The 21,171-nt window shown below is 36.9% G+C and overlaps 1 protein-coding gene and 1 long non-coding RNA gene across 4 annotated transcripts in view; one reads left to right on the top strand and one right to left on the bottom strand.

Moving 5' to 3' along the window:
• The window catches only part of RPAP2 (RNA polymerase II associated protein 2), a 33,014-nt gene extending 18,710 nt beyond the window's left edge, over positions 1-14,304 (top strand). The window contains exons 12-13 of the mRNA XM_064663978.1: positions 13,467-13,616; positions 14,187-14,304. Coding sequence (XP_064520048.1) covers positions 13,467-13,605 — 139 coding nt within the window. The 3' untranslated portion in view covers positions 13,606-13,616; positions 14,187-14,304. The remainder of the gene's footprint in view (positions 1-13,466; positions 13,617-14,186) is intronic.
• Positions 2,829-21,171, bottom strand: part of LOC135418539 (uncharacterized) — a 35,253-nt gene continuing 16,910 nt past the window's right edge. The window contains exons 3-5 of one of the 3 annotated variants that reach the window (XR_010432502.1): positions 17,951-18,001; positions 7,381-7,504; positions 2,829-3,162 (exon numbers count right to left, since the gene is read on the bottom strand). This is a non-coding gene — a long non-coding RNA (uncharacterized LOC135418539). Of the gene's footprint in view, positions 7,505-15,020; positions 17,279-17,950; positions 18,002-21,171 lie in introns of those variants that run through there. The other 2 variants (XR_010432501.1, XR_010432503.1) reach the window with 2 other exon arrangements.

The following is a 21,171-nucleotide window of genomic DNA, read 5'->3' as shown; positions in this document are numbered from 1 at the left end:
TGTTCAAACAATTGCATTCATGCCTGTCATGGAGTGGGTGACTCTTAAAAATTATCTGTAGATCAAATTTCTTATTTATTGTAATTTGTAGTAATTTTGGCATTGGTAGATTCCTATTTCTTCCTGTAGCAATTTTTAATATGTTAAACAGAATTTTCTGTTCTAGTAATAGCTGCTTTATAATGTACTGTAAACCAGAATGCAGAAGTTGCATCTTTTTCCCCCAAAGAACGTTGCAAGAAAGCAAATGAAGCAGATAAATAGATACAAATACAGTAGTTCAAGAAAGAATGGAGAAGGCAATGTGAAGATTGGTTGCTGTACAAGCATGGGCACTTTCTGTTTTTAGTGTATACCCCTGGCACAGACTAATGGAAAGCTTTCAAGATATTTTCAGGAAATGTCTGCTTTCATCTTACTTATCTGAGCTGTCTGGTTCCAGTGAACTGTGGTCAGCTTCATCTACAAAGCCCATGCAAGAGGTTCCCCCGCTAAAAGCTTTGAAGCATTTCAAAATGTTCTGGGATTAGTTTATAAGCATTCGGCTGCAGTATTTAAACAAACTCAAAATGACCATGATCACTAAACAAAAGCCATCATTATATGAGTGCAGCCACTTTAGATAAATGTGTCATGTGGAGATGTACTCTAGAGGTTTACTCTCTTGGAGATAACAGTTCAGGAACTGGAGAATCTTGGGTTCAAGTATGTGTTTTTACTTCTTTGCACACGAGAGCACATCTATTGCTCAAGGCTAACATTTCTAAATTATTTTAAGAGGAATTCAGATTTTTGTGATATCACTACTGTGTTCTTATCTGAAAGTGTCTGAATGTTTGAAATGTACAAATCTAATGTACAAATACATATAGGATGTGAATCAGACTTGTATGTGGTTTCTGTAGGAAAAAGAGTCACTCTGCAAGTCAGCTGGATGATCTTTTATTTAGCACATTTGATGATGGAAGTTTGGTTCCAGGTTTCAGCTGAGAAAAATCATTTATTATTATTAAGCTAGAAATAGAATTATTTACCATTTTGAAACAGAACTTGCAGGACCAAGAATCCAAAAAGTCTTTTTATAAAAACACTTGAATGCAGTTATAGTGTTGTCTCTATCTGCAGTTATATTATTGTGTAAAATAAAGGCAAGTTTGTCTTAACATGTTAAAAAATTTTAAAAATACCTTCTTCCCTTTTTCCCTCTTAATTTTAGGATGTCATTTGGTAAGTGTGAGCTCAAATAGGTTTTCTGTTAAACAATTCTTAATTCTGCTAAGCAATTCTATTAAGCTTATTTACTCATCAGCACTTTCTAAGCAAACTCAAAGCTGCTCATTTGGCAGATTGTGGACATGATCAGTATTATCTTAGTTCTTCCTAGTGTGTTCCAGTAATATTTAGGAAACATACATGGAACAGTATTGTAAAGGATTTCAGGGTTGTTAATTGGATATTAATCAGTGCCAACTTTAAAATAATTTAATATCTTCATCATTCATAAGGGAGAAAACAGATGGAGAAATCTTAGCAGTTTCCAAGGAGATGTTTCTCCTGACACAAAAAAGCCCCACTGTTGTGTAGTGCTGTTGTGCAGAAGTGCCCCTGGATTTCATTGCAGCCCATACAGCTGCAGTTGTTTTTCCATTCTGGTAGCCTTCTGAATGGGAGATTTGGATGTGCTGTGTGACTTTGGTGTTTGCCCAGCACAAACTCTCTGAGGTGAGTCCAGGATAATTAGTTCCTCTTAACAGTGCTGGTCCTTGGCTTCATCAGCAGGAGTGGAGCTGTAGCACACACTGTCTCCTGGACTTCTGCTACATAGAGTTAGGAGGGTTGGCTCAGAAACCTGCTGTCTCTGCACCTGCTAGTTTTGTTGCCCAGTGCAAGGGAAGAGCAAGGCCATGGCTTTCTGCCAAGTGTCTTGGAAATCCCTCCTAGAGATAGAAATCTCCCTGTTCCCAGCAGCTGTATGTGTGGGCATTCAGACTGACATCTGCAACCGTGCAGAGCTGGTGTGCAAAGTGCATCACCAGCTATAAATTGTCCTTCGTGGTGGTGTTCTAACAATGTTCATCTCTGTTAGAATGTAGAGATGTGGAACATCATTTTGGATCTTCTGTTTTAGTCACCGTTGGCAAGATTACATTCCAAATATACTTGTGAATTAAGAATATGATAGTTGGGAAAGTACTTTGCCACTTCATTTTTGCCTTTCATGTGAATAAGTGAGATTTTTGTTGCCACTTGTGTTCCAAGCCTCTGAAAGGTAGCATGCTAGATTTTGGATGTCTGCTTCATCATCTTGACTCATTGGGGAGCTGACTTGGTCAGTGGGAGTTCATGTCCTATTGAACTTTATGCTACAACTGTGATAAAGCAGATGGGAAAAAAGCCCAGAGAGAGTACTGTTTTAAAGTGATATTTCTTTAAAAGGTTTATGTTTAGAAGAATTCTATTGTAATGTCATACTTTTCCTCCTTCTGTAATGGGTGCATACAGCTTTGTCCATTGGAAGTCATGTCATTGTGCAGAATAAGTAGTACAGTAATATAGACAGCTGTAAACTAATGCTGCCAGTGAGCCATCAGTAACTCAGACTGTTAACAGCTTCCCTAAATTTAGCTTTAAACTGAATGTATTTTAACTTCATCCACTGAGCAAACTGAACTGTTCATTTTGCAACTGAATCCTGAAGCTGTAACCCTATGAAAATATACGTACTTATTAATAATTAATCTTAATACATTCAAGGTAAACATTTTTTTAATCATGAAACATTACCCATCTGTTAAAAGAAAAACATGACTTTGACACGCGTTTGCATCTTTTATATTCAGAGTTTTAATTTTATCTTAGTTAACTTTGTAAAGAACAGCCTGCATTAGTGGGGATATGACATATAAGCAGTGGTTTTGGCGTACAGGAAACTTCATTGTAAGACACAAATCAGTGTTAATGTGGCTTGTTTCTGAACCAAAAAAAAAAGTAGAGGTGGACATCACTGGAAAGGCTACTACAGCTTCCTAGCATGTGATTCTCAGGTATTTTGTACCAGCAGAATTTTTAGCATGGATTCTGGATTCATTTGTTTGGTTCCATGCAGATAGTCATAGTGGTACCTCTCATAGGCTGAATGGCGTGTCCTCTTCTTCTTTAGCACTGAAATAAATTGTCCCTGAGGTAGAAGTATTGTATTCCTTAACTCTGTAAGAGAAAAACCACTATAAGAGAAAAACTTTGATTGTAAAAAATCCCTGTGAAAGAGCAGTATTATTTGAAGAGCTAATCATTTCTCTCTTATGCTGCTTGATGTAGATTATGGAATGTAAAACCTTGTAACACTAAACAGTAAGACAGGCATTATTTCATTCCAGAGATTCTATTTCCTTTGTTATATTGCTGTTGAACATAGCAGACAATATTTTTGCCTAACTTACATTAAGTGTGTAATGGTTTTTAAGGAGGAAGAATCCTAAAAGTGATTAAAAACCATGAAGACCTTAAAAACCTTCATGAATGAATGATGTCTTAGAAAACAGAAATAGTTGAATAATTGAGCTATTGTAATTTGCTTGGATCAACAGTGGTCCACAACCTACCCGAAGACCCACATATTGAAGGTCTGTGTCAGTTGGGGGAAATAGAGACATGCATTTTATTTACTTTCATATCAAGAATGTTATATTGGAGAACATTGCTGGTCCTATAATATTCTACAGTGACCAGAAATAAACTAAAAATTACTCAGAGGCATGAAAATTTGAAGGGGAGAGGAGATTAACTCAGAGAGGAGGCAAATTATTTTTATATGATAATTGATAGTGGGCAGTACACTGATGAACTGGAGACCTGGTTTTGTGTCCTAATATTGTAAGAATCAAATGCAAAGGCAGTTCATACTACTTCTCATTATTTCTCACGTTTAGCTGGCTGGTAGCAAACACAGCTAACCAGTATGTGGGAGTTTAGTCCAGAAACTGCAGAGTGTATATGGATAATTACTGTTAAGTGCAAAACCAGCATCAGTGCAAAAGCTGTACAGATGCTTGGTTGTTTAGAGGCTTGAGATCTCAGCATGTTTCATTCCATTTTGTGTACCACACTTACAGCCCACATTCCACAGAAGTGCATATATCACTCTCTCTCTTCCACCTTCTGTCCATCTGAACATCTTAACACACTGAATAGATTTCATTCATCATAAAACTCAGTATTTCTGAGATGAGGTATTTGGGTTTTTAAAAAGTTAGTGAATAGTTGAGGTTCCTCTGGCTCTTCATATGTGTTCCCAACCTCATCACATATTCTGCTGCTTTCAGGCGTATGTTTAGGTCAGTGTACTTTCACAAGTCAGTGTTACTAGTACTCGTCTGCTGTAGATATGGTAAGATTGAGATTAAGCGTAGAAAAGTGATTTCCTAGGAATCACCAAGTCAGGAATAGATTTGGAAATAAAACAATTAAACAGGAAAAGAGTTTGGGGTTTTCTGGTTTTGATTTGTTTGGTTTTTTTAAACCTACCGTGTGCTGACGTGTCTGGGAAAAGATGCTTAAGAATCTGTAACTTCTGGGGATTTCTAAGAATCTCATGTTGAGAGGTCCGAAACCACGCTGGCATTTGTTTTCAAAACTGGGAAAGGCAAGTAGAGAAGTATTGAGGTCATTATGTTTAACTTGTGAATAAAAAATAATTTGGACACAGTGGAAGCAAGTCTATTCCTAGCATGTCTCTTTACTCAGCTGCATTGTTCCAGGTGTTTGATCTGTATCCTGGACTGTAATCAAGTTACAATGTTAGAAACTTGTGAAACCAAACTATGATCAATTTTACGATCATTGTTTCCCTAGTAACTGAGAACAGGTGAGTACATTGTATAAAGTCAAGTACTGACATTGTTTATCTAAGCATATTGCATTGTAGCTGATTTAACTGTAGGTCACTATATTTTATTTTGTCTTTTTTGAATTTATTCTTTTTACATATCACTGAGATAATGAATTGATAGGAATAGAATACCCATATGTGGAAGCAAAAAAGTTGAGCAGTTGCAAAAGTGAAAGTATATTAAACAATGTTTAATTCATACAATGTACCATGTTTGAATATAAAAGCATCTTTTAGATATTAAATTGTCCCACTTTATGTGCACAATAATTTATAAAACCGTGTGTATTTTACAAAGTACTTAAAAGGTTCAGGCTCTGAGAAGCTTGCATTTTAGCATTCTTTAATCGGAGACTTTTACCTGTCCTTAATTTCATGTAACTAATACTTCAGTGGCATATATTCCAGTATTTGAGAAGTGTCACAGGAAAACTTTGTGGAACATAAAAAAAGGAGAAGACGACTGAGAAGGCTGAAAGGATCAATTTTAAAACTAATTTTAAAGATACTGAATTTAAAATTTTGTGTAAGTTAAAGAAGAGGGGGAAATGGGAACAAATGTTAGGACTGAGAAGTACCTTTGATCTGTCAGCTGGTTAGCAGGAAACAGACTTTCAAATAAATGGAGCTCTTTAAACAAAGCCTGTCCTTGAAATGTGTACCTAAGAAACTTAGATTTGTTAGAGAGAAACAGCTGATAGTGATTTCTTCTGGGTTGAAATTGTGAACTCTTTTTTGCCTTGGCATTATGATGACAAGTAAGCTAAACTGAAACTTCTTGGAACAAATTTCTTTATGAATGCAAGTGCTTTAAATCAGATGCAGTATTATGAATGTTCTAATCCTTTGTGTCTGTGAAATAATGTTGTAGTCATAATTTGGAATATGGTAATATAGATGTGGGTACCTACTCTGTTTTTTAGAAAATTATCCTGCAGTCATATCTGTTAATACAAAATGGTGAAACAGAGTCTGATCCAGCTAAACTTTGTAGAAGAGAATTCTGGATAAGAAACCATAGATGTCTTGGAGCTGATTTTGGTGCTTCCTTAGTCCTCTCAAGGTCTTTCTAATCCACTGTTAAAGAAACCTGGAAATGCTATTTGGCATATAATTACCCAAGTAATTGTTTTTTGCTCGACCTATATGATATTTCCATTGATGGCAGTCCTGGTGGTCATTTAAAAATAAGTAAGTCTTTGAAAATAGAGTTCTTAAATATCACTCTATCAGGAGGCAAATAGAGGCATTACATATTATTAGTAGGACTTTAAAGGAGTCATAGGTTGTGGAATTTTTGTCACTGGCATGACAGCAAAATATTTCCAGAGTGTTAGCTGTCATCTTTCTCATTAGACAGGCTAAGCCTGGGTTAAAAACAGTGATCCCTGATTACTTTAACCAACTGTTTAGTGTTACAGGTTCAGCATAATGCTGGCAAATGCTTGTAGGGAACGTGACGTCATTTTCCACCTGCTGAATGTTCTGAAATGTGTAGTTCCTTTCCTGGACAAGTGCCAAGGGAACTGACTTTGTTCTGTGTGTGTATATATAAGGTCACGACACTTGCTTGGAAAGAACATTATAGGAGTGATACTGTGTGGGGAAAAAAAAAAAACAGTTGATGCTTGCAATTGCAGAGACTAAAATAGTGTACAAAGCAATTGAGTTCTAAATTTTCTCTCAGCTGAATAGAAATTGTTGCTATTGTTTGTGCTACTGGTCACTCACAGGGAGCTGAAATATGGGAGTAGTGAGAAATGCCATTTGCTAGTTAATTTCTGAGAAGAATTGTATTATATAATTAATTATGTTGTGGTAAAATAGTATGAGTTACATTAACTGAAAGTTTCAGATGTTTATCTAATTTTTGAGACATTTTAAATTTTTTTTGTAGTTATTTATATAGAGAGTGTACATTTGAAGGCATGTTGCCTTCAAGTATACAATGTACAGATCTGACACAAATAGCACTAAATGGCTGTACTGAATGTCACACCATGTATGTGTCACTGTGGTTTCCTTAAACACGTTATTGATTTTAAGACTTGAGTGTTCATTTGCATCAGACTTTTACTTTGCCTGTAAAATTAATTACTGACCTAATGATGAAAATAGAAATTTGTTTTATATATGGGAAAGTTTTTAATTTGTCCTGCATTGAAAGTCAAGGGTCATTTATCTTACGGAAGTTAATATTTTGAGGACAAGTTAATTGATTTTTTTTTTCCTTTTCTGTATCTTGTTGTATCGATGCAACATTCTTATAAATTTTTTTCATTGCAGGACCTTTGTAGTTACACAGCTGGCTATTACAAATAACAGCTGGCAGCTGATGGAGTAATCCGTAACTTTCAAGGGAGAGGAAGAAAGTGGCATAAACAATATATCCTACTACTCATGCAAATAGCTTGTTTGTCAGGTTAAAAAATTGCAAAGATCCAGAACATTTGCATTTTATTAAATCCATTTTAAAGGAACAGTTTCTGTACCTGATAAGGCAGCCATAAGCCTGTTGCCTCAACTCTTCTCTCCTGCACAGTACAGTTAAAACATTGAAGTGCCTTCAAAAAACGTCCTTATGCAATTTAATGGAAAAACAATAACTGGACTCTCCTATGAAGGGAAAGACATAAAACAAGCTCTCATGTGGTATGTTAGGGTAGGACTTGCACAGTATTTTGCAGATGTTCACTCGGCCTCCAAAGCCCACGTGAACATGATGTGACTGGAGGGAACTGCTGCACAGCCTGGCCCCAAGGGCCTGGCCCCGAGCACCATCCCAGAGAGCTGTGGGGTGTGGGCTGGTGCAGCTTCAGGTTCAGTCTCAGACTGTTCTCTGAACTGCGAGTTGCCTGTTTGGATACACGTAACTCACTGGGGCAGGGGGGAAGGGAAAGAAAGAAAAGCAAGTTATTGTCTCTTTTTTAGTTGTTAGCAAGCACTCCTATCAAGTAGTTAGATAAACCCTTGTTACTGTAGGAATGCTTTCCTTTTACTGTTAGCTGTATCCATCTGGCTACACCACAAGTAAAGTTTTGGCCACATTTGGCCCCCACAAGTTGACTTGTGTCTGGACACCAACTATATGAAAAATGTGTGTGGAAAGTGAAATTTAAATGAAGAAAATATATATTTTGTGTAAGTATATGCATAAACATGTATCAAAGATCATTTTTATTGAGTGGACTTGTAGAAGCTGCATAGGAAAAAAATGAAGATAGTGGAAACAATTAACAAAGTTAACTTTTGAATGAACCTTAATTTTTGCCATATACTTGGATTATGTAGGAATTCCAGTCGTTGATTTTGAATCAATGTTTTTAGCATTGATTTGAGTGTAGTGGACAAAAATTTTGAACTATGAATAATTTAGTTTCTGTTGCCATCAGAGAATTAAAGTGCCTGTGCTGGATTCTGTGGAGAAGTCAGTACACAATAATGAAAGGAAGTTAAATAATAAATAAAACATGAGTTGCACTTCAGTTACAAAATTCTTGTCTTTATGATGAGAATAGGATCTTCAGGCTATATTTAAAACTAGACCAGAAGAGGCTTTTTTATCTCAGTAGGAAAATATGTTTATTTCTGCCAGTTGTTACCATTCAACACCATGGACTTCAGAGTGTTTTATCTTTTATTAAGAGAATATAATACAGGAATAAATTGGGGGAGATTAAAGAAAATTGCCCCTGAATACTCATGATTTCCTCTTTGACCCATTGGATATGGTAACAAAAGGCCCCAGATTAGAAGGTGCTTAAATTTCAGACTTGCACATGACACTGATCATAATTACTTTTTTTCAGTCCTAGTATAGTTTAATTTAAAAAGCTTAATTCCTAAAATATATTTAAATACTTTTGCATCTTGTTTGTAAGTTAGATGCTTCCAGTTCAAGCTTGTCTGTCAAATATTAATGTGTTCTAATGGAAAATGTTCACCCTAGAGACAGTCTTTTGCTTTTAACGGTTTGGGTTTTTTTAATGTTGAGATTTTTCAATGATGCTCAAACTAAAGTTATTAGAAACAAGTGGGGGTTTTTTCACTGAAACTGGGAACATAACTGCTGAGTTGAGGCTGTCATATTTTCTAATTTCTGAGTATGTGTTAAAACAGTGTCAGTTGTAACCCCTTAATTATAACAAAGTTTATAATTTTTTTAAGCTCCCTGGTGTTGCATCTTTAACTTACAGCTACACTCACATGCTTCAGATCAGCCTTCTGTCTGATAGTAACTCTGGCCTTAGGGATGCATCATGCTTTAAGGTCTGTGGAAATCCTGCTGTGATTTAAGATCCGTTACTAACAAAATTGCTGTCTCTAGACAAATATACTGTATCCAGTGAGATACTGGAAGTGAGAGACTCTACCTCTAAGCAGGCAGTCAATGTATTGTGAAGAACATTCAAAATTACAGTGATACTTTGACTTGTCAAAATGTCTGAGTGCCTTTGGGCAGGGATTCATGAGATGGATAAACACAGCAAGTGGTTGGTACATGGCAACACTGCAGTTGTATGTACAGGCAGATGGTCTGTGAGCCACAGTGCACATCTCTTTCAATGAGTTTTATTGCTGATGGGTAACGTGTTGTATTGACTCTGTCTGGCCATTTGTCTTAAACAAAACAATTGCTTTATACCTTGTAGAAGCAGTTGGAGACAATTTCCTTAGTGATTTCAATTCAAAATACAGAGCTGGGAAGAAGAGTATGTTAATGGTAAATATGAAAAGCAGTTGATATATAGGTAATACTGTCCCAACTGTTTATAAAAAAATATGTAGAGGGAGAAAGCTGGAAGTCTTGTGGGTTGATGGCCTTTTAACTTAGTCCTTCTAAGTATCAATTAATTATTCACAAAGATGGGCTGTCCTACATTCATGACTTTGTTTTTTCAAATCTGGAATTGACTCATAATAGCCAAGCAAGTGTGAATTTTGAATAGAAATTTGACAGATTTCCAAATTAATTTCCATTATCTGTGACCCACATGATGGTGCTATTCCCTGCTTTTGAATTACAGACTTAGACTTCAATAAGCTGCTCTTCTTTCAGAGCCATTTGATCACACACACAAAAAAGCGTGGTATTGCTAGTCAGTCCTTACCAGATCCCAGAAACACACTTTGATGTAGAGTTTCCATTAAAATGTTTTTCATTTGTGTCTGAATATTGGCAGACTTTTAGTATAACAAGTTTTTCTATTCAGACAGGGTTCTGTTTAATGCTTTATTGTAGGAGCTGTCAGGTAATGATCCCTGGCACTTCACAGAGTGTCTCCTGCACAGTTTGGTTTTGTCATGTGTTTCTCCTGGCTCAGTCCTTGTCAGCAATGTGACGTGACTTTGTCATAGCCATGAAGCAGAAGTGCTTTAGAGTCGTGCTAATGGCACATTGCTGGAATGGCTGATTGATCTCCCAGAATCTTCAATAGCTGTGGTGAATCACCTGAAATGATGGTGGAGGCTTGTAAGTACTTTTTGTTAAGTGTACATAGTACATGTTACCAGATCTTCAGCTGAAATGCTTGCACAGAGTGAGAGGAATAGATTGCTCATAGCCATAGTCCGATTTGTAACTGTCAAAACAGAGCAGAAATGCATTGGTCTTCCTTTCAGGTAGGGACCTGTTGCAAGAATCTATTGATTGCACCTCGATCAGAGGCTTGTTGGCCTCTGTGTGTGTTTTTGTTGGAGAAGGGCAAAAAATTGCTGCCTGTATTTGCTGCCATATCCTCCTTCATTTCCATGTTCTGAAACAAGTGTTCAGGAGACTCTGTGATCCTTGATTAGTTTAGCTCCATCATTCTAATAGTAGTTACCAGTCATCCTGGTTATGATGATCTTAAAAATATATTTGTCAAATGTTTTTGTAGGGCAAGTAATTAACAGAAAGCTTGGGTCTTGAGTTGAAGCACTGAAACTATGTAAACGTTTTGTGGTAGCCAGATGTCATTTAATAGCTTGATGATAATTGCTTGGTCTTCACATGAATTTCGCTTTTGTGGTTTTTTTCTTGAACATATAACATATGTGGAATAGCCAGCAAATACAAATTTTATCAATCAGATATAGTTTGACATTTTTAACACTTTTTAATCTTTACAAATACCTGTTTACCATATGGTGTAAGTGGGTGTGCAGGAAACGACACTTTCATCAACTCTGATATACTACTTTTCCATGAGCTGAGCATGAACATTTCCTTTTAACGGGTGTGCTGAAGGCGAGCCTTTGAAGAATGGGTGTATGATTTTGGACTGTAACATTTATATTTGTGTAATTCTGTAGGTGGTTATTTTAAAATCACTTCATCTTTTAGCTTTTCTTATTTTTATTTTACTTTATTCACAAAAGTCTGTTCCAGATGAATGTTGCAATATGTGAAAGAAGTAATAGAAAAGCAAAATTCATATTTTTCTTTTCATTGTTGCAGAAGCCAGTTGTTGTTTTTATTGTGGTCCAGAGTATCCCGTTTCCTGTTTATATTCTATGTCTTTTGAAGATGCTGCAGAGTTTCAAGGGAATTCTATGATCTTTGAACTGAAATCCTGTGTATCATTAAATTGAATTAGTCATGATAGTTTCTTCAGACATAGGGTCATAGTAGCTTTCAGTGACTTGCAGATACTGATCCCAAATGCTGTTCTGGCTTGTTTGCATACAGTTAAGGTTTAATTCAGTTAAACAGCCCCTCAATGCTCTGTTGTGCAGTATCTCAAATATACATTGGACCAGTGTTACTTAGAACATGTGACTTACCTCTTGATGCAAATAGGCAACTTGTGCTTGTTCCTCTTGCAGACAAAAGCTTCTGCTCCAACATCCACTTAAAAGTAGAAAAGTACTCAACAATAACAGCGATTCAAATTACAAGTTAGACCAAAAGGACACAGTTTTCCAAGAGTGAAGTGTTTGCACATATATTCATAAATGTTTAACACATTGTCCCATCAAGACACAACTTTTAACTAATTGCTAGAAACTTGTACGTGCCTCTCTGAAGTTACTTGTTGATTTAGTCTTGCTTATCAGATAATTAGTGACTTAATTAGTTTTTAAACAAAGCTCAGGTAAGGAAAAAAATTGATCCACAGCTAAAATGTCTTTTCTTTTTTTAACTTCCCTTTCTCAATATTTAATGCCTGGTAATTTCCCTAACAATATCAATACCTTTTTTTTTCTTTCTTGGTGTGAGGTATAGTAGCTATTCCTTAAACAGAGTGTCTTAAACAGAGTTTAACATTTAGGATGTGTTTGTAATTCATGAAACTATGTAATACTACAAACTGTAGTACAAAAAAAATTGTGTGAGCTTCATTGTATAAAGATTTTAGTTTTAGAGTATTACTTAAAGCTGCACAAGTTTCTCCTCTTTTTGAAAAATAATGTCCTTGTTAACATCCTCTTAAACCCATGGCAGGAGTAAGAAAATTCAGATAAAAATGCATGTAAATCTACATCATTGCCAAGAGAGTGGTTGACAATGCTGCAACTGCCTGGCACCAGCACTCAGGAAGTCATGACTGTTTCTGCCACCAGTCTTTTTTCATATACAGTCTACTTAATTCTAAGAAGGGTGAATTGAAGACTAGCAATAATGCATCTCTGGGTGTTTCTCTCACTATCCTTGTCTCCAAACTAACACTCTGAAATGGTTACTCTGATCCTCTATCAGCCCTTCCTCTGCTCCCCCGCTGACAAAGCGTCATAATGCAAAAACCAACCTCCAGCCTGTGAGGAGGGGCTCTGTTCTGCCAGCTCTGTTCTAACTGCCCGACCTCTCAATTAAACTGCTTTAAGGTACAGAGTGTCAAAACTAAGAAATCAGGTTGCTCTGATTACTCACTCAAATTGTTCCTTGGTTTGAGAGTTTAATTGATGTCTCGTGCCCATGTGCATCAAGTAAAATAAGTAATAATCCAAAATGCCTCTATGGGAGGCTTCTCTGTGTTTGGAGAAATCTTGGCACAAAGCAAAATGGGTTTGCTACTCTTAAGTTGTGGTTTATGGCACACAGAGCAGGGGAAAATTGGCTGAGAAAGTCACCTTCTTGAAAGTCTTTATGAACTTTGACAGTGTGTGACTATAAATATTATTCTTGGTTATTTTAAACAGAATTTTATGGTTCTTTTATATTTTAGTCATGCAAAGAAGTATACAGCTTTTACTGTATGATTGTTTAGGAGATTTTTGGTAAAGAAGAAAATAATGACCGAGATCTTTCCTTTTTTATGCATAATTGTATAATGTTTTGCACTTTGTTCATTCTGAATTTTGTTTATCTACATTAAATAACAGCAGTATACACCAGTTAGAGGCATACAAACTACTCACTCATTTTTTTCTAATTAGGGGTTTTTTTTCACTACATCTTAATAAAAAATCATATTTTGGTGTGGATCACATTTTATATAACACATACAGTCTGTTATATTTTGTAATGAATCAAGTGTGACAGTATACACTGCCTTTCTTCAATACCGTTGTTTGAACACACAAGCTTTGCTTGTTTTTTTACGTCAGACGCTGAAAAATTGCTTTTCTGTTTCAAATATGTTTGTTTTTTTTCCAGATTGTCACAAACTACTCCACTTTTCAAGAATACTCAAACAAGTCCAATGTACACACAGTTCCTGACCACGTTGCTGGAAGAACTGCATTTCAAAAATGAAGATTTGGAAAGTTTAACAAGAATATTTAGAATGGACTGATGACTTGAATGGTCAGTCAATTTTAAGCTACTTTGTGTGTCATAAAACCAAGGCAGTTAACACTGGTTTTTATTTTCAGCATTTTGTAAGTATGCACAGTAACTACAGATTGTATCAGCCAGAGTAGAAAATGTGTGAAGCACATTTTAAAGTAAAGAAATATATATGGTATGGAAATGAGTGTCATCATTTTGTCACTTACAGTAAATGCCAGCTGCTTACTTATCATATTAATCTTTTGATAATATATAGTGGTTTACTGCAATTTTGAGAGGAATTTTTACTACCCCAATTTTAAAAAAAAAAAATAAATTCTGTGTGGCTACAACAGCCAAGGCTCAGCAGGGTTTTTTTAATTATTACAATTAAATTGTTTTGTTCAGTCTTTGTGATATAAAATGGAGTCGAGAGATATGTATTATTTTCTTAATGTTGAGACCACATTGCATTCTGGGAAGGCCAAAAAATTTGGAGCAAATACCTTATTTATTTTGATCATATTAAATTGATTCAATGAAAACAGAGTTAGAATATTAATTAGTGTATTAACATTACTGATCTCAATCCTTTGTTCCCCACAGAATAACATGATCATCTTAACATCTCCTACCACCTGAAATAGTTGCACAGAGAATAAAAGAATACCTTCAATTGTTGGAACTTTTTTAAAATGAAAAATATAGTTTAGTATGAATTGTACTACTTTCACTTCTGCTTTTTCATTTCCTTGCTATGGGTAAGAATTTTGAAGTCTTGTGGAAAAGCTGCCTATAACAGCAGTTGTTCAAGGTATACATGAAGACAAGTTACCATGTGGATCATCTGAAAACTGTGTGTTTAAAAGCAGTAGAAAGGAATTTGGATTTGTTTTTTTCTTAGTTTGGAAACTTTCAGTTTGTCTACAGGAATTAGGGAAAGAGGGGGAGGGGAAGAATATTAGCCTGGAGTGTTAAGAACAGTGCTGCTGACATTTTTCCGGTTGCCCCAATGCATGGAGCAGTAACTGTAAGAATGACTGTGACAGTACACAAAGATGTCTGAGTTATAGCCTGTTTCTCTTGCTGCTTCTGACAAAAGGAGTGGTCTTTGAACTTATGTAAAAGTTATTTTTAAACAGACTCTGTTAATCATTAGGACTTTAACATATATTTTAATAACTAAAATTTTTGGCTTTCAGTAGTCATTTAATTTCAGTCATGTTGTTTAGACTGAGTGTCTTTGGGCTTGCTTCTGGCACTAACTGATTATAAATTGCAATTTAAAACTAATCCACTAGTGATTCTTAATGATTCCATAATATGGTTTACTGCATCGTTCTCAGTTCATTGGACACTGTCCTTTGAGAGACTTGGAGGTTGTAACTGACAGTGCTTAGTCTGCAGCAAATGCCAGCACTAGTTAAGGCTGAAGCAGCGACTCCAGTTGAAAAAACAAAGTTTATTCCCTTGTTTTGTTTCTGTAATTGGACATCATTAGGGAACTCTCCACTTAATTAGTTTATTGATGTGTTGTTCCTTCATACGTTCAGAATAAACGCAAAGAAGGCCATGCAGCTTTCCCTGGAAGCTTCACTGTGCAGTACACTTTATTTAGGAGATGCTTGACTTTTCCTAACTTACCTTGTAATGGGAAGTTATGTTCAGTATACATTGTAAAAGCAACAATTTAGAATGTGCATAACCTTTAATGCAGAGTTACAGCTACACATTTTTCTAAGTATGCAGCAGGAAAAAATTGCCCATTGCAATCAGAGCATGTCTGATATAAAATTCGTAAGAGTTACTGGATTGAAGGTACATCAGTTTTGGGCCGTGATGGAAAAAGTTTACTTGATACTTATGGAAAGAAGGGTCAAAACCTCACCAAAAGATAAACTTCTGTAGAAGACTGAGTAATAGGTATGATACTCTGAGCAGAACTTAAACCTTGATTTTTATATCTATTTGCTTCTGATTTTAGAAGTTAAATGTATTTCTATTTTTAGCTAGTACTTCACTGTGGATGAGCAAGCCATTGTCCTGTTCCATGCGCATTTACCTTGGGGCACAAAGATTACCTCACAACAGTTTTGTTATACTGACTGTACCTAGAAGGCATTACAAATATACTGTCAGGAATATGACTGTGTTTTATTACGTTCGATGGCTCACACTTGGAAAGTTTTTACACTTCCTGTCAGTTTAGTGGTGTGATTTTTTTTTTTTTTTTTTAGTTATTTTTAGGCCTGGTCTTCAGCACCTACTGTGTAGGAAATGTACGATCTTGTAATAAGAATGAATAGGTTGCAGGCTCAAAGACCTCTTTATCAGGGTTCAGTGTAGCTGCTTTTACTGTCTTTCTCAGCAGCTCAAAAAAATAAGCTTTCAGAATTTTTGTCTCTCTCCTTCAGCTCCTGTGTGGTAAGCTCCCCCATTCTTTTCCTTGCCCTAAGAGAACAGAATAACCTTTATCCTTCCATGAGGCCAGAAAAAAGACTTCTGTAGAATGCTGGAAATGCCCTGAAGAAATATTCTTCACTTACCTTTAATGATTTTATCTCCCTTAGACACGAGTAACACACATATGAATAAATGGAGACAGTATGCATATATACACCCATTACTAGGGAGAAAGGCTGTAGACTCATCTGAAAAGGATCTTTCATACTGTCAGCCTTAACTGGTATGTAAAGATGACAACTGAAGTACCAAAAATTAAGTTAATTTATGTAATTTTCTTATGAGCATGTTTTGTAACAGCTTAACTGCATAGAAATGTTCAAATCCAGACATCATTTTTGGCTTAAAGCTAATTTCTGTCACAACTATCTGTCCTTTAAGAGATGTCACTCTTTCTTAACTCGGTTTTGGTGTCGCTCCCCCACTTCTCATTCTGCTTCTGTTTGCAGGCAGATTGTTGCCTTGTGGCCTTGTTGCTGTGCTTACTGTCTTTCCTTCTCTGTGAGCTGAGCGGATGAGGGCAGATGACACTCAGGTCAGTGGTGGTTTCAGCCTTATCTCATACACACTAAATTTTTGTGACTGACTTGTGAGCTGCTGAGACCGACTTGTGTAGGGACATTATGGATCTGGGCCTTAGGGTAGATGGGGCATAAGCAGGGCAAATATAGTGTGATGTTTCTTTAATAGGGGAAAACCATTGACTTCTACAGTGATTTTTTTTTCCCTGATGTATATAATGGATTAAGTAAAGAACAGAAGAACAGTTTAGTTTAAAGCTTGAAGCAGAGCCTGCTTCATGCTGTTGCAGCTTCTCCGCATCAAAGGAGGAATGTGTGACACAAACCCTGCCTAGCACAGGTATGGATTTCTTACCAAGTTTTCTGTAGTAATGAAGTAATCTCAGGAAGAGAACAACCACGTATACAGAGAAAGTCACATTTTCTCAGTGTTATTCAAAGCAGTCTTTATGCTGGCCAAAGAGGCTGGCAAAAAGGCATTTGTGTCTATTTTCACACTGAAGTTCAGTTCACAGTCCTGTAAATACTCTCAGTGTAAGCACTGCCCTCTGTAATACTGAACTTCCTAGTGCAGAACCCTTCAGTGCTCCTGCTTTGGTTCTTTGTGCCCATTGACACGCTTGCTGATTTTTATTGGGTTTTGGAGAGCAGAGGATTCAGAGTGGTCCATTTGATAGTCACCATTTCAGGAAAGTAGCAAAGTCGTAAGGTAACCTGAAAATTATCAGAGATTATGCTGCATCTGTCTAAAATTGGCAAATGTTATGCTTATATATGGTAATACAAAATTCTACATTAAAACCAGAAGAGAGCTTGATTTATTTCATTGAAGACTATCAAAAAAAAATGTGCCTTAGTAAATCTAGAGCAGCATAACTGACAGGGCTGTGCTGCTGTCTAAACCCAGGACTGGAAAGTCTTTTAAAGAGTGATGCAGGGAGCGACAAGGAGCATGGTACATGTATGAGATACATCTGGGGCCTCAAAGGCTTTGTCCACATTACACATAGAAGAGTCACCTGTATTTTCACTCTTCAGTCTCAGTGAGTAGCTTAAAAGTGAGACATCTGTTGTGGTTTTAGGGAGAAATAACGGTTCTGTGAATCTTGATGTTCCATGTAATACCCTTCTTCCCCTAATTTGAGAACCTGGACTCTACAAAATGCAAGAGGGAATGAACAGCTCAGCTGGACATGAAGTCTGAACTGACCTTTTAACTGCTGGAGAAAAAAAGGACTAACACATCATAGAGAAGAAAAAGGAAGAGAGAAGGGGAAAGCAGTATTCACACCTTCTAAATTTAGGCATCCAACCTTAGGTACCTGCCTGTCTTAATTTACTTCAGAGAGAACCAATGCTCTTAAATTCAGGGTCTACAAATCTTACCTTAGTGCAGGGTATGAAGTGGGTGGTGGTAATACCTCTGTCCCTTAGTCCCTAGTGGGGGAAAGAAAGCAGAAAAGTCAACTCAGAATGTCGACCATAGTAGACTGGTTCTCCCTGGAATAATTTGTAATAGTTTATGAAACTTGGACCCTAAGTTTCTAAGCAATCTGATCCTATTGTTCACTTTGATGGCTACTATTTCTAATAGAATTTTTCTTAACCCGTAAGAGTTAAAACCAAAAGAATTAAATTGAGTGGCACTGTTTAGGGGAAAAAATAATTCCCATATGTTGAAATTACATCCAGGAGGTTACATTCAAGTTCTACAATTTGCCTCTAAGCTTTCCATACTTACTGTTTATTTTTGCAATTGCGTACGAACACACAGTGCTGTGGGTGGGGTTTAGATTGATCTGACTGGGGCAGCAGGTAATGCTGAACTGTCATTTCCAGTGAGCATTAAATATTGAAAACACAGAATCAGCTTCTCTTTTTGGCAAGTCCTAAGTTTCCATTAGCAGCAGATGGTATACAAGGCAGGGTTAGGCATCTACCTATAAAGACCTCTTGTTTCTCAACTGCACATCTCTACCACCTGACAGCCAGTCGTGCTGTGATTAGAGTCAGAGGAAGTGGGTGTGCCTTCCATTAGCAAAGGCAGAAAGTAATATTGCTGAAGACTTTTCCTCTTGAGAGCTTTCTTTTTGTGACTATTCATCTTAGAACCACTTCTCTGCACAGAGTGTGGAATGCTTTGGGAGATGCTTGAAGGATGCTGCGGAACATGAACTGTGGCATTTGTGGTGCTAAACGGGATTTGGTGAGGTGGGGGCAGGGAGGAGCTGGAAACCCATATCTTCAGGCAGCGCTCATTTGAACACTGGTTTAAAAAAGCAAGTGAAAGCAGATCAGCCACTGAGGCAATGTAAGGACATGTGTAATTAAATGTTAGTCATTCTCCCTTAGTTGCTTGCAGCTGTAGAGTACAGCAAGGTGCAAGCTGGAGTTCTAAAAAAAATATACTGACTTTGCTACCAGAACTGAATGTGTAGACTAAAGTCCTAGACTTAGGAAGGCTAATCAATCAGAACAGTGCAGTGAGTGTGGCCCCTGTACACTGCAGATGTCCTCCTGTTTGTTGGCTTTACTGTGCTATCCTGCAGTTACCCCAAGACAAGAGCTCTAAGGAGGCCCTCTCCAAGCACAGGCTAGAGCTGACACAGAGGTGATCCCAAGGCAGTCTCCTCTTGCCACTCTGCAGAATCCCACCTTGGAAGGCCCCGGGATGGTTTGGTAGCCTGTACTTCAAAGGCAAAGTCTTCGGTACGTTTTTGCACGCTGTGATTACCTGTGGGAGCTGCTTGCAAAGATCAGAGCGCAGAGCCTGTGGGGCTACTGACTGCTACATCCTGCACCACTGCAAGCCAGATCAATGCCATCTCTGGCAATTTTGAGCCTCTTAAATTTCATGGTGTATGTGACTGCACTGAACACTTAGTGGGACAGCAGCAGCTTCCTGGGAGTCCTGCAATTTGGTTAGAATTAGTCATCACTACAGAGAGTTTGAAGGACTTTGGATTCTGCTTTAATAAGCAGCAAACATTTAGATCAGGATTTACATCATAAATCTTGCTTTTTTGTTCTACTCAAACAGGAGTGTCTACAAATCAGGTTAATATAATTTAACAGTACAGTAGTTAAGTAACAAAAAGGATCATAATTGGTAGTATTATCTAAGAAGCCAGAACAACCCTGCTTACAGCTGTCAGCTAAGATCTGACTCATCTAAGGTATTTTATAGCAACCATATGTTAGGCACGTCTATCTCACCTATTATGCAAAAAAATGATAACGTTTCCTAATCAGGATTTGCCACTGAGCAGGATTTTCCATAAACATCTCAGTATTGCAAGTGCTGTCCACAGTCAGGGGAAAACCTTTGCAGACACTTCTGATTTGTTAATTTAATAAATAGAATAAATGCTTACAAATCTGTGGCTAGTACTGATTCAGCAAGGCTGGCTGTAGTTCGAGTTACAGGTGCGTTACTTTGGCAGTTGAAATGTTAAAATGTCACTTTAGCACAGAATTCCTGAAGGTGACTACTAGCTTTTTTGCACTTCTTATGCAAGAAGTGCAAACTCCTGGGTGTTTCAAATTGAAGACATGGTCTCCAAGCATGTGATACATGAGAAATACTTCACTGAGACCAATATTAAATTGATATAGTATATTCACCTGCATAGACAGAAGAGGGAGGGTGATTTCATATCAGTACACCAGAGCAAGATTAAAAAATGTTTGAAAATATTACAGTCTTTTGATAACAATGCAGGTGGTTAAGCTAGAATAGTAATTGCACTTTAACAAAGGCATACACTGTTGCAAACCCCACTGGCTGTTGATTTTTGGGCAAGTTTTAGATCCAGTTCACTTTTACACAGAAACCTGCCTAAGCCTACGCCCCTCTGCAGTCTGACTACTTCTTGCACAAAGATTGGTTATATGTCCATCAGCCTTAACTATTCCCAAGTGATCTTAAGGAATAATATGGGGGATGAAGCTGCTGTCCCAACACTTCCCTCTGTTCTCAAAAGGGCAGTAGTTTTACTGCTTAGAAACTCTGATTGACTTAAAAGCTTTTTTGAATACATTCTTCTTTTTCTGAACTGTGGGCTGTCACTAAATTAAAAAAAAAAAAGCAAAGTAGGTATTTTTGCTGCTTAAGATATTTGGCTTGTTATAAAATTTCACAACTAGAAATGTAGTTAAAGTGTTTCCTTATTAAGATAATTTTTCCAGAGAGTTTTCGAAAATAAGTAATTTTACATTAGCCCTCTACAGCTCTAGGTCAAAAACATGTCATCTCTGCTAGCTAGTCATTTCTAAGATCCTCCCAAGCTCTGCTCTTTTGTTCACTGAACATCTGATGCTTCTTGTTATTCTTCTGTAACCACAGATGTGCCCTCTTCAAAAAACTCACAATCTCACAACGCTAAACTGACAAGTTGAGTGTCAAACCACACACCCCAAGCAGCAGAAGAAAAACAGAATCCCGCTTGAAGGAAAACAAATCACACAAATTGTTTCCAAAGAATGAATCTGAAACATTTCAAACTGTGCCCAGGCATTGTTTCCTAAGAATGCAAATGCCATTTTTATGCTCACTTACTGTATAATCAGAGGCTGCTTTCAGAAGGAAGAGATAATTTTGAACAACT

Source organism: Pseudopipra pipra, chromosome 9 (genome assembly GCF_036250125.1).
Source record: "Pseudopipra pipra isolate bDixPip1 chromosome 9, bDixPip1.hap1, whole genome shotgun sequence".
Lineage (NCBI taxonomy): Eukaryota > Metazoa > Chordata > Aves > Passeriformes > Pipridae > Pseudopipra > Pseudopipra pipra.
This window is presented reverse-complemented; position numbering and strand designations above follow the sequence as displayed.